The following is a 17,175-nucleotide window of genomic DNA, read 5'->3' as shown; positions in this document are numbered from 1 at the left end:
ATATTTTTAAGATAGTAGTTTGGAAATCGTTGGGAAATAAAGGCAAAAATGTTTCTCTATTTGCAGTGCTAGAGCCAAAAGGTGATTGCTAAATTTTGAGTTTTGTGAGCCAGTTGTTAAACATGGCAATTATAAAAAGTAAATTATATAAATTTACAATTAAATAGCTTACGTGAAAAACAAGAGTAATTAATACCCCAAACTGATTCCTTTCTAGTTATTTGTTTGCATGTCACCTTTTCTATGCTTTTGAGATTATGTAAATCCTATATAATGGTGAGCCACTGCCCTCTCTTCCCAGCTCCATAGACAGTAACATCATGTTGGCAGCTTAAAATCAGCCATGGTGGAAGAATCTATAACAAAAAAATCATTAAATAGCACAAATCAGGGCTTGTTGTATTGTAAGTGGCTCTCATCACTGACAGAGAATGAGGTTCTGACATACATTTTTATTGTTTCATTTTCCTCTTGCTCATTAATATAAGCAAAGATATCAGCAAACTTTCATGGTGACACTATACTCACTCATCAGTGATGGAAGTGACTACTTTGCTAAATCAGATAATAGTCAACCACTTATTTGTAGTCTGATTGTGTCAAATTTTGGGAGAGCTGCAACCATAACTGGTTATGGACACAGAAGTTTGGCAAACAAGCAGTGAAAGCGTTCTGTGAGAATCAATTAACTAAGTAGATTGTCCAGTGAAGATTGTTGTTTGTTTGTATAACTCTTAACCTACAGACCACTGCCCATTCTTTATATCAGTAGAATTTACAATAAACATGGACATATATAAAATGTGTGCTTTTTTGAAGAGCCACTTGTTTAGCATTTACCAGCACACTATTGAGTATATTTAAAATATATGATCATGGTTATTAAAGACTCAGCCAAAAATATTCTTCCAGAGGCGATGAGAACTGCCCGAACAAGACACACAGGCATTACACCCTTAATGCTTCTTTAAAAAATTCCCTATTACAAAATTTTAACTCACCACAAGGCATTTTGTGTCCATTTCTTTTTTTTTTTTTATTCTTTTTTTTTTTTTTTTTTTGTAGAGACAGAGTCTCACTGTACCGCCCTTGGGTAGAGTGCCGTGGCGTCACACGGCTCACAACAACCTCTAACTCTTGGGCTTACGCGATTCTCTTGCCTCAGCCTCCCGAGTAGCGGCATTTTGTGTCCATTTCTAACAGATTTATTAATCACTTGGTTTTATTCAAAAACCACCTACTTTTTACCCAGGCATGTATATTTTACACACATTTCCCAGACAATTTTTTTTTTCTGTTGGCTATATTGGTGACAACAGTCAGGATTGGTTAACATAGACCGAAACTATTTGCTTTTAGATATGTGGTCAGCATTTAAAGCTAAACATAAAAAGAAGTAGAAATACTTACAACTTCTTGTGTACTGCATCTCAATATATTTTTAATTTTGGGTAAAACTAAAGGTATTCATGTTATTTCTCATGTATGCTTTTTGTTCTCTTAAGTTATTAATTGAATTATTGTTAAAACGAGTTATTTCTAAATATACCTGTGCACTATGATAAGGGGTTGGCACTTCTTTTCATAAATAACGTATTAAGTGGAACACACCCAGGTTTATCCGTTTACATATTGCTTATAGCTTCTTCACTCTATACCAGCAGAGTTGAAAAGTTATAATAGAGACCACATGGCCCACAAATCCTAAAGTATTAATTATCTAGCCTTTTACAGTTTTTTTCTGACATTTGCATCTAAATTAGTGCCTTCTCAAACTTTATTATATAGTAGACGACCACAGAAGAGAATCCCCTGAACCCAGGAGTCTGGGGTTGATGTGAGTTAGGCTGACACCACGGCACTCTAGCCTGGGGCAACAGTGAGATTCTGCCTCAAAAAAAGAAAAAGATTAGGACTAGTTTAGATCTACATTTTAAATTTCAGTAAACCGATGGCCATGTTAACAGGATATCAGCATTACATTCTGCAGCATTTGGGGGCTGATAACTTATGTATAAATATTATATACACCTGTACCCTGAGGCTTAACACTTCCACTGCTAAGAATTATCATATGGATATACTTTTACATACCAACAAATATTATATATAAGCTTCATAAGGACAAGGACCATGTGGGTCTAACTTACCTTTGTATTACGAGGCTCTCATATGAGGCTGGCATGTAATAGGTACTTAATAAATACTTGGTGTATGAAATGTGCTCATTTCGGTACTGTTTATAATGAAGAATCTGAAAAATTTATTCATATGGTAAGATACTACTAAGCTATTAAAAGAGAAAAAGTAAATAGCTATATGCTTTTATGCATGTATTATATTAGTAAAGGGAGAATAGCAAGCTATACAGTATTGCATGAGTGTACTCCTATCTGTGTGCATAAAAGAGCACTTATACATATACACAGAAGCACGCTTGGATAGGTACAGGAACTTTCTGGAAGGGCAATGAAATGGAAAGTTGCAGTCGGGGTGCAGCATGTACATCTGGGAGCAATGTTTCCATTTTACCAGGTGCATTTATTACTCTTAACATTATTTCTCCTACGAACAGGCATGTTCATACTGCTGTCCAATAAACATTCTAGAAAGACCATCACTACAGAACTCAGAGCTTAGAGACTCTTCTAGATTAAATGGCAGTGATGAGAGATGCCTGCAAATGGTGTTTTCACAGCTAGGGTGCCAGGAGCAAGTCACAAAAAGCTCTACTTGGAGTTTGCCTCTGTTTTCATATCTTGCATCATAAAACATGCTGACTTTAGTATATTTAGTCTTTTGGGGTGTGGTGCTATGAGGATGTGGCTGAGAAGCCTGGAGGGTAGAAGCCTCGCAGTCTCTAGCGGAAATCTTTCCCTTTGTATGGGCATGTGGTATTTTTTTTTATTATTATTAGATCATGAATGTGTACATTACTACATTTATGGGGTACAATGTACTGATTTTATACTTAATTTGGAATGTTTATATCAAACTGGTTAACACATCATTCACCTCTTATTAATGAAGGCGGAATTCCTTCACCAACTACTCAACTTCCTCAGTTGCACTCAACCACCTGCAATTTCCAGAATGTGTAACGTTTTCTTACACCTTTGAATGAACCATCTCTTCTAGAAACTTCTCAACTCCATCATCCCCTTCTTCATTCCCTTCCCCGGACCCCACTTACTCACCCTTCCTGTCTCAGCTCCTATTATTGGTGCCCGCTGTGGCACCACATCACTGTGCAAATAAAAACAGCTGGGACACAGATTGAAGGTACAGGCCTGCAAAAGGTGGGCTTCCCATAGGTGCAGGGAGAGCCCCAAGTAACCTCTGCCGTGGTCTTTTATTGAATCATTGTACAACAGGTGTGAGGGCCCCACATACTGGAGCTATGCGCTTAATGAGCGCTATGTGCTTTTTCTCCATGAGCTCCACTCCCACCCTATTGCCACACAGATGTCCAAAGTACAACACCTGCTTGCTAAGGAGCCACCGATATTATCTCATTAGCACAGGCAGTTGCTTGAGGGTTTGTCTCTGGGCAGCAAAATATCTCCATGCCGGCTGGGAGATTGTCCTGCTCCCAGCCCCTTCCTCAAGAACCGGTGGCAGCTTCTATAAGCCTGGTGCTTAGTCTCCTACACCTATAACTCTCCCTCATGCGTTTCTAAGATTGGGATTGTCAGTTTGTTTTGTTCCCCCAGAGGCTGAAAGCTTGTTGAGATATAGTTGTGGTCCTTGTCTGTTATTATATCTGGTTCCTACCCCCTTGTCTACACTACTGAAGGCATTCTGTAAATGTTGGATGACTGAATGAAAGAAGAGTCACCAGCTGACATGACAAGGAAATATCTATTTCATCACAACTTACTTCTGAAGCCTTTGCAATTAGGATATGTGTTTGTTATTAAATTATCCAATCAGAAAGTAAAATACAACCCATAGAAGTTTTATGGGTACTTGAGGTAATCTGACATAGCAAATAATTTCAGCACCTATTTTTGTTTATATACAAAGGGATATATTTAGAATTGGTCATACTTTCCATCCAAATGCTACACCTTATTTCTCCCATTTAGGCTCAGCTATTTGGGGAATATTAATTTAATATTCTAAGCTGTCTTTTCACTTGCTCAGTTTTATAAATTTCAGATCAATAGGAGGGTACTAATGATTAGGTAAAGTCCAAGTTGTAGTTCAGTCCTTCACCCAGGGCGTGTTCTGTATACCCCTACATTGTGGCCATTAGGTCACAATGGAAGCAATTTCCTTCCCTCCTCCTTTCCCCCTCCTCCCCCCCTCCCCATCTGTTCATTAAAGTCTTTTCTTAACTCCTCTAATTTATTGTATTATTTTTGTTTTTTAAATTCAAAGGTCACCTTAATTCCATCTAAGGACGAAGCATAAAAGAAGTGGTACCTGGGATTATCTAATAGTCTCTTTCATATCTACAGTGCTGAAAAATATTTTCTATATTTAAAAACTAACTAGACTTATTTGATTTCTCCATTCAAGGCATGCTGCTTGCTGGGTTTCTCATCAGAAATATCCCAATCATCAGTGATAATGTACAGATCAAGCATAAGTGGTCTTCCTCTTTGAGAAGCATAGCCTTGTCTATCATACTGGTTCGCGCTGGCCTTGGTCTAGATTCAAAGGTATGAAGTGTAAGTTTCTAATTATTGAACAGGAATTGTGTTCCTTCAGTATTCCAAAGATTTAGGATTGCTTTAGATTTAGGAAATGAATGTGGATACTTTGCATGATGTTCTCCAGAAGAAAATAAACTTTATTTCATGAAGGATTGTTTTGCATATAGAACCTGGGGCTTCTCAAGAACTCAAAAGATGTTTCTGTACTTTATCCTGGAGAAAGGTGGAGTCTGTGGTGACAGTATGGAGAACAAAGGCCCCCCCTTTTCTCTGACAGAGATAGTCTATGTTTAGTGAATAACAGCTGCAAAGAAGAAAACAATATATTTTTGGTGTACCAAGTCCCTTACAAGTGTTTATGGCTAACTATACTGGCTCAAGAAATAGTTCAGTATTTAGAAGGAGTCTCAAATATGATTTTTAAAATTTTTTTGCATATATGTTTCTTAATACAGGAATGAATTTTCTTGGGGGACGAGGTTCTTTCACTAATTATAAACTAATAAATACTGAGACGATTATATCAGCTAGTGTGGAGATTATGAGCACAGACTCTGGAAGCAGCCTGTCTGGGTTCAGACCCGGCCCCACCACTCACCAGTTTGATTACCTTGGGCAAATGACTTTAACCTGTGCCTTTTCAGATGCAGACATCTAAAAATGGGGATAATAATGTTACCTATCTCATAGGGTTGGTATGAGGACTAAATAAGCTGTCTCTAAAGTACTTGGAATGCTGAAACGTTTGATAAATAAACATTTTCATTACTTGGATGACCCAGACGTGGTCTGGATACTAACAGGAAAGCAAGGAAGGTGGTCTTTCCCACGAGTCTTCAGAGGGCTAGGTTATTCTGTCTGTTTTTATGTTGCAGGCCCTGAAGAAATTGAAAGGTGTGTGTGTCAGGCTGTCCATGGGTCCCTGTGTCGTGGAGGCGTGTGTGGCTGCTCTTCTTGCCCATTTCCTAATGGGCTTACCGTGGCAGTGGGGGTTTATACTAGGGTAATGGCTGTTTCTTTATTACATAAAAATATGCTGAGACGTTTAGGACTTTCACTGATTCCAAGAGAACGCATAATAGAATTTTCTTAAGGAAACCAGACAGTGCAACGTAGATATTCCAGCATAATCTAAGTATTCAAACTTCAGAAGTCTGTGACTTTATTGGTCCTAACTGCAAAAGTTAGCACCTTCTATTCAAATTAGAAAAATTATGGTCTTTTGCCTGCCCCTGATTCCATGCCTGTCAGGGAGGTGCCTGATAATCAGCATAGCAGTTGTATCAACAGCTATCTTTGTTTGCTTCTTGTAACCAGATTACTGTGAGTCAGTGATTTTGATGCCTCTTTCTTCCACTCAGTTTTTCACTTCCAATGGTCAAGAGACATGAGAAGTAAATAAGTACAAGACTTAGTAAGAATTTAGTGCTAATAAGTAGGCAAGAAGCATGAAATTCTTACTTCTCAGGAGACACAGTAGGGCAGGACTGTAGTCCCAGCTACTTAGGAGGCTGAGGCAGGAGGATCCCTTAGGTAGGAGTTCAAGGCCGTAGTGAGTCATGATCATGCCTGTGAACAGCCACTACACTTCAGCCTATGCAACATAACAAGACTTCATCTCTTAAAAAAAAAAAAAAAAGGAAGAAAAAGAAAAATTCTTACTTCTCATGGTTAAGAGTCTGGAGCACTGCTGCCTGAAATCAAATCCCAGCTCTAATTTTCCAGTGTGCAATCTTTGACGAATTATTTAATCTGTCTATGCCTCAATTTCCTCATTTATAAAATGAAGGTAGATTGTATCTGTCTCATAAAGTTGTAAAGATCATCTTAATTAAAGCATGTAAAGTGCTCAAAATGGGGTTTGGTACACGGGAAGCACTATGAAATGTTTCCACTGTTACAACTGCTGCTATTGTCAGTGTCACTGTCCTTGTCATTATGGATCTTCTCCTTCCAATCTGTTGTCTGATTCTGTATACAAGCCCCGAGAGAAGGCCCCGCATCACTAGGTTCTGATCCAGAAAGTCCAGGGCAACGTTTTTCAAACCTCGTAACATGAATGTTGTGTTTTACAAACGGGAGCGTCCTGGGGCTTAACCCCCTTAGGTTTTCCTTACCATGCATAAATATATATTCTTAGGCAACCTAAGTAGTTCCAGAGCAGGCTGTCCCTACCACACTTTGAAAACAGCAGTTCTATAGAATTTCGGGTGTATATGTGTTTCTGGTTTGGTGCTTCTCTGCTATTTGAAAGAGTGTAGTTATCCAAAGGTGTAACATTTAAAATAGAGGAGCTTATTATAATTTCAAAAAAATAATGATAATGAGTAAGATATTACCATAAATGTTTAAAGTGCTATCTGCGTAGTTTTGTTTTAGGTGCCGTATCTCCGGCTGTTGTGGTGCCTTCAATGCTCCTTTTGCAGGGAGGAGGTTATGGGGTTGAAAAGGGCATCCCCACCTTACTTATGGCTGCCGGCAGCTTTGATGACATTCTGGCCATCACAGGCTTCAATACCTGCTTGGGCATGGCCTTTTCCACAGGTAAGCTAATCAGCTCACAACATGCTGTCCTCTCCTGCTCTGCAAACATAGGTTAAAATGTTACAAGTGTGGCATGTCTTCTTGATAAGTGATTAAGGCAAATTAAAAATAGGGGAGACAGGGCAGCACCTGTGGCTCAAAGGACTAGGGTGCCAGCCCCATATACCAGAGGTGGCGGGTTCAAACCCGGCCCCAGCCAAAAACTGCAAAAAAAAAAAAAAAAAAAAAACCATAGTGGAGACAACATCAAGGGTTCTGTACCTAAGAAGGACTAGAAGCTACTTCTCTTTACTTTCATCATCCCTCTGGATGTAGACTGCTCAGGTAGCATGTGGGAAGTGCAGTAAGGGGGGCAGGGAGATAAAAGTAAGGTTTAAAGAAGGAGAACATCTTCTGCTTGGAGTGATCTGGGTAAGTTTAGTCCTGGAGACTTAAAGGATGAGCAGGTTTTTCAATGAGCACAAATGACACAGAGCAGTCCAAGCGGAAAGAACAGCATGCTTTAAAGATGGGAACAGTTTCTATTCTGTCATCTTTAATATTTTATGGGTAATAACAGCAATGACTCTAATGGGTGCCATTCATACTTAGTGTATTAAGTAGATGTATTTTGTTCCAAGTCAGCATAAAAGAAGAACCCAGGGTGTTTTTTATCTCCCACTTTTATTCAGCACCTCTGTTAAACTGGTAAGAACAGATTACACTTGATCTTAGCCAAAAGACCAGGAAGTGATTCAATACATTTATTATCCTTCGGCACAGGTCAAGTTTAAGTTCATTCCTTAATCTTTGTCCAAAATTGGCAATAAAACTTCCAACTCCATAGCATTGATAAAGTATAATTGTCACCCGAGTTTAACTTCAGATTCTGTAGTAGGAGCACACCTTTTCGGAAAGTCATATGTTCTCATTCTCTCCAGCCCCTACGGTTATATTCTCACTTTATGAACATGTGTGATTTATGCCAATCTCCTAGAAACCCACACTTTCCCCTTGCCCCAGAGTCTGCTTTCTATCCAGTCCTTGGTAAATTACTCTTCTCAAAACATTGTTTCCATAATGCTACTTTCTTGTTCCAGAGGCAATGAGGATTCACTGTTACCTATTAAGTCAAACCTGTGCTCTATCTTTACCTATCCAAACTTACATTCTTACCACTGTCTGGTGTATACCTTTAAAACTACGGCCCTCAAGCTTAGCTGCACACAAGAATTACCTAGGGGGGTTTAGAAAGTATTGTTACCTGGGTTCTACCTTAGACCAGCTAAACCAGAACCTGTGAGAATGCAACCCAGTACAGTCTGAATTAGGAACCACGCTTTACAGCAGCAGAGTTTGCATTAGAATCATGGTGAAGGGAAGGGGAAGACCACAGCTAGTTGGAGTTTTCATGATCAGAAGGGTGGGAAAGGTTGAAGAACCTTCCTAGTTGACTCTGTGAAATTCTCTCCCCACCCCCCACCAACCAAGGACGGGTGCTGGACCTGAGCCCTGCAAGACTGACTGAATTAGAATTTGGGGGGATGGTCCCAAGAAGTGTGTTTTTTTTTGTTTGTTTGTTTTTTGTTTTAAAAAAAACAACCTTACTGCACCAGAGACTGAAGCTCATTAGCACTTTCTACACATTTATGGTAAATTACTTGCATAATAGCCTGAATGTAATGCTCCTATCACAGCTAGATGCTTTGACAGTCATACCATTACCTAGCAAAGGACTATGCTAGCCAAATAAAAATACTTCGGGGGTTATATTTTTAGATAAAAGCAATGATTACTATAATAACAAGAAAGCAAAAAAACTAGTTAGTACATTTTTTCTTAGAACAGTCTGCAAAGAAGGGCTTTATTTGTGCAGCAATTTTACTATAATTTTCTACATAATGTGCTAACAAAAGAAATTTTTTTTTAAGTTTCCTAAGTTCTGTGGGCTGTGGGGGAAAATGTAGCTCTACTTACCCCTGTACTGCCATTAATAAAGACTCTAAGTGCAGTTTCAAAAATAATTTATTTCAGATCTTCTTTTGGAATGATCAATTTGAAAAGGAGTAAGTCTTCTGCATTTATTGCAGTAAGAAGACTCTTTATTTTAATTCCCAGACTTTTAAACTGTTTTATTCTGTACATACCACAGCTTCTAAAATTGATGTACATTTATTATTAGAAAAGCAAGTTCTTAAATGGCAATTTTAAAACTTAACTAAATGTGTATATTCCCCTAGCCTATAGATAGATGGTATAATATAGTAGAATAGATTAGCAATGAATCATGAATTTTTTCTTTCATATTTTCTTAGGCCCTTCAAGTAGATTTTTATTGATGTAAATGTACCAAAAAAGGGCATAAATCATGTCTTATACCTATTTTAAAATTTGTCTCCAATAGTACGCATACTTTTCTTATAAAATAGGCCCACTTTATTAGACATTTTAAATTACATATATTTAAGAAGGTGGAAAGCAGAAACTGTCTAAAAATTTCCTTCTGTGTAATCAGATGCTTTATGTTGCTAGTTTTAGGACAAACAAAAACTTGTGCACTTATCAGATTTAAGCACTACCTGAAGTTTTTCTTCTTGTGTATTTTTTAGGCTCTACAGTTTTTAATGTCCTTAGAGGATTTTTGGAGGTGGTCATTGGTGTGGCAGTTGGATCTCTTCTTGGATTTTTTATTCAGTACTTTCCAAGCAGTGACCAGGTAAAAGAAATAATCCGTGAGAAAGTAGTGCTCTAAAATATCGTTGTAAAAAAAGTTCTAGGACAGTTTTCTCCAAGCTGGGTGTGAAGGACATATTTGAGAAATTAGTCCCCCATTTTAAAAATGCTTGCTGTTTTATCAGTGCTATTCATGAGATGCATGAAGTTGGCTACATATAGAAGGTTTTAATGCAGTCCTGGAATTTTCCTGTTTTATATTCTGTACATTTCACATTTTGCTGCAAATCAAATGCCATCAATTTCAAAGTAATATGATATGCAGATTTTTTAAACTTCCATAATATCCAACTAAACCAAGATGTATAATGGCTTTTTTGGTCCCCCTTTATACCCTAGATTCTAACTGGGTGCAGTGTGAGTGTCTGTAATCTCAGTTACTCAGGAGGCTAAGGCAGGAGGATCACTTGAGTCCAGGAGTTAGAGTCCATCCTGGGTAATGTAGCAATACCCCATCTCTAAACAAATAAATGAATGTGTATACATATAAGTTATCCTCTAGTGCCACTCTGTTCAGTACAACAGGTGCTAGCTACATGTGGTTGCAGCAGATACAAACATACCCCCAGACAGCACAGATTCAGAACATTTCTGTTATGCTCACTTCAGCAGCACCTGCACTAAAATTTGAATACTTCTGTCATCACCGAATATCTATCGGGAAGCATTGTGCAAGTACAATCCACACAGTAGTCCATTAAGAGAGTACTACTAATATGACCACTTTACTGACGAGGAAATTGAGGCAGGATTAAGTGACTTGCACAAGGTTATAGCTAGAAAGCAGAGAACTGAGAGTGAACTCAGGCAACGTACCTCCAGAGCTCACATGTCTCCAAGTCAAGTACTTTTAAAGACCCATTTCTAAAATAATCAAGAGATTTAAAGTGCTAAACAGGAAAAAGCAATGGGAAAAAAGGTCACCCTCTTGAAGCTTTTTGGTATTCACAAATTTAGAAAGAAAAAAGCAAGGGAGCATTAAATTAAAAAGAGTAAACTGAGAGCCTGAAAATAATACTGATGTGATATCTTTACTTCTCTTTTTTTTGAGACAGAGTCTCACTATGTCACCCTCGGTAGAGTGCTGTGATGTCACAGCTCACAACAACCTCAAACTCTTGGGCTTAAGCGATTCTCTTGCTTCAGCCTCCCAAGTAGCTGGGAGGCTATTTTTTGGTTGTTGTTGCCCCGGGCTGGATTCAAAATTGCCAGCTCCTGTGTATGTGGCTGGAGCCCTAGCCACTGAGCTACAGGCACGTGATGTGATATCTTTAACCATCACAAAAGCACTAGGATTGAGTACCAGGGATGAGGAAACAAAGCTTAGAGAGGCTAAGTAACATAGCCACTACATACAGCAATAACGTAAAAAAAGCTATAATTTTAACCTTCCTCTGTCTGAGTCCAAAGCTCATGTACTTTTCTGCTACTATATTAAGTCCTGTAGAAATTCTTCATTCATAACTACAGAGAAAGTGGATTAGTGTTCCTAAAAGAGTAGGCTATTTTGCACATGCACTAATTCTTCTTTTGTTTAGGAAAAGAAAGTAAATGTTATGTCATGCATTTATTTTGTCTTTTTACACAAAACCTGTTTTATTTTCCTCTAAACCTTGGATATAGAAATCATTAAAAATCAATTATTTGGACTGGGTGTGGTGGCTCACACCTGTAATCCTAGCACTCTGGGAGGCCAAGATGGGTGTATTTCCTGAGCTCAAGAATTCAGAACCAGCCTGAGCTAAGTGAGACTGTGTCTCTACTAAAAGTAGAAAAATTAGCCAAGCATTGTAGCAGGTGCCTATAGTCCCAGATATTCTGGAAGCTGAGACAAGAGGATGGCTTGAGCCCAAGAGTTTGAGGTTGCTGTGAGCTATGATGATGCCACAGCACTGTACTCAGGGTGACAGAATGAGACTCTGTCTCAAAAAAAAAATCAATTATTTGAAGTAATTGAACTAATCATTTTTTTTCCTCCTATAGGACAAACTCGTGTATAAGAGAGCATTCCTTGTTTTGGGGTTCTCTGTGCTAGCTGTGTTCAGCAGTGTGGATTTTGGTTTCCCTGGATCAGGAGGACTGTGCACGCTGGTCATGGCTTTCCTCGCAGGCATGGGATGGGCCAGCAAAAAGGTGAATTTCATTTTAAATTCTTCTGCTCGTGATTCTTTTCTAATCAGATTATTTTCAGATACTTCCTTAACATCAAATTAATGCTGTTTCTAATTATAAAAACTATTTTCTATACATGTACAAATGTACACCCCATGTACCTCTTCCCCCTCTTACATATCAATCTGTAACTTGATGTCTTTACTTAAAATATACCATGGTCACACTACCATGATGCCTTCTTTATGCTGGGTAATGACTGCAGACTATTCATTGTATAGCTATACCATACTTTAACTAACCAGTCTCCTACTAACAGATATTTAAGTTGTTTGTAGTTTTCTGCCAAGACAAATAGTGCTTCAATAAAATATACTTACATATACCATATTTCATAAACTATAAATTCCAAAAATCACCATTATTTTATATGCCACCAAGAAAGAAAAAAATGCTGCCAATTAAACTATCACGGACATCCTAATTTCAGAAATGTTATAATGTGAAAATATGTGTCTTAAAATCAACAAAAGGTAGTATACTTTTGAGTTTACTTATGGGATAAATTTCTAGAAATACGATTGCTCTAAGAGAGAGTATGTCCCTTTATATTCTTGACAGTATCAATTTGCCCTTTTAAAAGGCAATACCAATTTATATCTCCACCAACGGTATGTGAGAAGATACGGTTTTCTGATCCAACTATTTTAAGTCTTCAGACATTTTGCTAATCTGACAGGTGAAGAATGTATCTCATTACTGATCTAATTTACATTTCTTTATGGGTAAGGCTAATCTTTTCGTATGATTACTAGCCAGTTTGTTCAAAAACCCATTTTTATAAGTTAGTTTTGATTTTTTCATATTGATTTTTAATATCATTAAAAATATTCACTTTCCTAATATATATTATAGAAATTATCTGCTTGTCATTTATTTATTTTAATTTCAAGATGTATTTTTATGGGTTTGAACTTGACAGGATTATATGCTATTCTGCCTAATGAAGAAATTAGATGTTGGTGACCTAAGCTAAATTTAGGTATATCATTTTGGGGTAATCTTAAAGAAAACTAAAGAGAATTGTTCAAAATAATTATGTTTAAATAATTAAAATGATTAAATAAGTAATTAACATAATACCATATGGAAAAATATGTGAAGGTTATATATCTTGAGATTAGATATATAATCATACTCAAGTGAATTTCTGTGAGGATTTGTCAAAGACAGAATTTCATTGTGGGTAAATAGCAATCAAACAGGAAGCTATCACTCTGTAAGAGTGTGATTATAAAGTTAGGACAAGTATGATTATAAACCATCTCATTTTAGAAGCTACCTGGAACTTTGTGTCCAGAAGGGTGCCAAGGAAAGTGGTCTGAAATGCATTGGTCTTGAGGGGCAAAGGGGAGAATCCCTTTTAAACTCTGCCCTAGATACCAGGTGGCCATCTAGGTTTGCTGCCTTGTCAGGAGGCTTATTTCAGGTGTGCTTTTTTTTTTTTTTAAAGCAGCAGCTATCTTAAATTCTACTTTTTAACTTAATATCCAACAAAAACAAAGCTAAAAGAGAAATTTCATCACTTACCTCTCATAAACATTTGCTCTCATCAAAACTTTTATTTATTTGTTTATTTTATTTATTTATATTTCTGGTTAATGTGAGGGTACAAGCAACCAAATCACAATATTTGAATTTGTTGGGTAGAGTCCCTCTTGTAGTTATGTCCTACCCCCAAAAAGTGTGCCATACTCCCCTACATTGTGCCCATTTTGAGGCAACGTTATCATTCATCACCCGTGATCTTCTATCTAATCTCAGCTCAGGACAAAGGGGAATGCTGACTTCCTTTATTCTCTCTGAGGACTCACTGCTGTCTTCCTAGCCTGGGGTGCTGACTTATGGTCCTGCTCTTTCAAGCACCCTGATCTTCTCCTCTGCCCTTTCATTTAGTAGAGAGACTTTATAGTGGTTGCATTGAGACCCTGTATACGACATCTCAAAAATTTGCCTTGCATTAGCGTTTTACTAATTTCCCTAACTTCAATGGTAACTTTTTTCAATATTAAAAAAATTAATAAAGATCATTAAAAAAATGAAGTTTATGTCTGAATGTGAAAGTGGAATAGGATTATCATAGAAATTTAGATTTTTTTTAAGTCTGAAAGAAAAAGAAAGTAAAAATTTATCTGTAATTCTACCACCTAAAGTCAATAGCTTTAATGATTTAAATATTTTGTTTTATATAATTTATTCATCAGGAAAGTTCTCAAATGTGTTTGTATTAAATTTTTCAAATTAAACTTTTATAGCTAAATACTTCCCATTGTCAGCGCTTAAAAAAATCTTTAAAAATTAAAACCAATTTATTATATTATTCTAGCATAGGTAAAAAGAGGGAAGGGAACAAGTAAATGTTTTGCTACTCCTTTCATTGCTAGTAGCAATGAAAATAATTTTATGGTTGGGGGTCACCACAACATGAGGAACTGTATTAAAGGGTCACGGCATTAGGAAGGTTGAGAACCACTGGCTAAAGTTTAGAAATAAAAATAATTTGACATAGAAAAACTCTTCAGTCCTTCCACTTCCATTGGTATTCTGAGAATGTGAAATACATTGGAAGACTTTCTTTTGAACAATTAACCATGCAGCAAATGACTAAGCAACCTACACTTAATAAAGTTGATTCTTGTTTTTTAGTGCTATGGGTATCAATGAAAGTCTGAGCTTTAGCTATAACATATCTAAAAACTAAGCTGTAAAGTAAACTGTAAGGATGTGTGGAATGATGGCATACGAACCCCAATTTTTCAGAATTGTCATTAAATGATAAAGGATCCTGTGTTTTTTAGATGAGAAAGATGAGGTGCTGAGAGGCAAGTGGCTTGCAGTTTGGGTGTAAGTCATCATCTGATTCCTTATGATATGCAAAGATAACTTTCGGGATGCTATAGCAATAGAACTATTGAATAAATCAACTAATACCATCAAATATGCCCTCTATGAGCAAAACAGATTCTGTACCCTAATACGCATGCCAGGAAAAATAAAAACAAGTTAAATGGGGAAACACTGTTATTCTCCTTTGTCAAACTGCGGAATACAGTATGTCCTCATTTAATGTTGTCCGTAGGTTCTGGGAAACTGCAACTTTAAGCAAAAAGACATATAATGAAACCAATTTTACTAATGGCTAATTGATATAAACAGGAGTTAAGTTTCCATGACATATTTTTGGTCAGAGAAACATCACCAAACTTCTACATAAAGACCCAAACATTTCTAATATTAAACATTGAAACATGTGAGCTACACATACGTTAAAGAATGATAAATTAGAAACAAGTAAGATAATTATTTACCCAGTTACTTCAGGTGACATGTGGCAGGAGCTTATCTAGGTAGCTCAGGGAGCAAGGTGGTACCCAACCCTGGACAGGACGTCATCTCATCACAGGGCTTACACACACACACACGCACACTTAGATGGGGACTGTTGAGACATGCCAGTTCATCTCACCTGAACAACTTTGAGATATGAGCAGAAACTGGAATATACAGAGAAAACCCACACAGACATGGGGAGAAAGTGCAAACTCCACACAGTTGCCTCTGCTAAGAATCGGGTTTTTCCTCATCAGTGGTATAAGAAAATAGCATTGAAGAAATGACATTATTTGAGGACCTGCTGTAGATATGTGGAATTGCAGAGCCTTAAATGTATGTAATTTATGAGCATAAAAATGTCATCTAAAAATTTAGATTCCTTCTAGTTAATTGAAAAAAAAATCTGTTCAATGTAAATTTTTGGCTACAGGTATTACTAAATTGCCCTTCCCAAAAAGCATCATCAGTTTTATTTTCTACCAATTAGTGAATTTCCTTACATTCTCATACATACTTTTTATTATTATGACTCTTTAGTTGTTTTTTTTCTTTTCTTGTGGTATTATTCCCCTAAAAAAGGAGGCTTATCATTTTAACTTATATTTTACTGATTACTGAGTTTTAGCATCTTAAATTTTTTGGCTATTTGCATTTCTTTTATGAATTACTTGTGCCTCAGTATTGCTCTTTTTTTTTTCTTTTAGGATCTATGTCTTTTTCTTATTCATTAGCTAATGTTCCTTATTCTGTTATACATGCTATGCATATTTTCTTCTAATCTGTCATTTTGGGGGAGTTTGTTTAAGGTTTCCTTTGCCACAAAACATTTTAATTTAATATAATCAATTGTGCCAGTCTTTTCCTAGAGTCTTTGGTATTATGTATTATAAAGTTAGTACTTGTATCAATTAGGGTCCTATCAAGAGAGGGATATTATATAGTAATTGGAATAGGGAAGTTTATTATGAATATTAATGATACCACACATCAGAGTAACTAGGTATTGGCTAGTAAGATGTGAAGCTACACCCTAAAGAGTATAGGAATGGCAGCTATAAATCCCTAAGGTTATAATAGTCATCGTTTTCATCTACCTCCTCCCCAGTCCTGCCTGCTGGTCTGAGATCCGGTCCTTGTTCACAGGAAGGTTAGAGAAGTGGTGCTGTGCTGGCAGGAAGATGTACTGAAAATCCACCCTCCAATTTTCAGGAAATCCATCCACTAGGGTACCTCTCCTAGGTATCTCGCCCCAGAGAGTCTGCTTTGAAACTGCCTCATGGGTATGCTGGGGAAGCTGGTGGCCACTGGGTGCTGCGGAGGCCATCAACTGTGGGGGCCTGATACTGGAGAGGCCACCTGGGATGCAGGAACCCAGTGGCTCACAGGGAGGAGCCAAAAAAGCCAGGAAGAAAAACACCTTCTGCTTGTAATTTCTCTTCAGCACACTGATAACAAAGGTTAACACAGCACTACCTGGCAAAAGAAAAATAATCGAAACGACCTAGCTCCATTTTCTGTGGAGCAACAATGCAAGAGAAATTGGAGTGGAGGGGCAATAAATGGGTAACTGGCCCAGTGCTTTATTAATCTGGATCTTATTTTTGTGCATGACTTGCTAACACCTTAAACAATATTTTTTGTAAATACAAAATAAAACTGGAAGCAATGTCAAGATCCATCAATACAGAAGTGATTGAATAAACTATGGTGTGTCCATACTGTAGATTACTGTACAACAGCAATGAGGTGCATA

At 37.2% G+C, this 17,175-nt stretch overlaps 1 protein-coding gene and 1 pseudogene across 3 annotated transcripts in view; one reads left to right on the top strand and one right to left on the bottom strand.

Annotated features, from left to right (window-relative positions):
* The window catches only part of SLC9B2 (solute carrier family 9 member B2), a 40,133-nt gene that overhangs the window by 15,727 nt on the left and 7,231 nt on the right, over positions 1-17,175 (top strand). For all 3 annotated transcript variants that reach the window (XM_053558611.1, XM_053558531.1, XM_053558658.1), the window contains exons 5-9: positions 4,525-4,667; positions 5,537-5,664; positions 7,030-7,205; positions 9,794-9,900; positions 11,901-12,050. In XM_053558611.1, coding sequence (XP_053414586.1) covers positions 4,525-4,667; positions 5,537-5,664; positions 7,030-7,205; positions 9,794-9,900; positions 11,901-12,050 — 704 coding nt within the window. The remainder of the gene's footprint in view (positions 1-4,524; positions 4,668-5,536; positions 5,665-7,029; positions 7,206-9,793; positions 9,901-11,900; positions 12,051-17,175) is intronic.
* On the bottom strand, positions 7,775-7,939 carry LOC128591784 (uncharacterized; annotated as a pseudogene).

The sequence above is a fragment of the Nycticebus coucang genome, chromosome 1 (genome assembly GCF_027406575.1).
Source record: "Nycticebus coucang isolate mNycCou1 chromosome 1, mNycCou1.pri, whole genome shotgun sequence".
NCBI lineage: Eukaryota > Metazoa > Chordata > Mammalia > Primates > Lorisidae > Nycticebus > Nycticebus coucang.
This window is presented reverse-complemented; position numbering and strand designations above follow the sequence as displayed.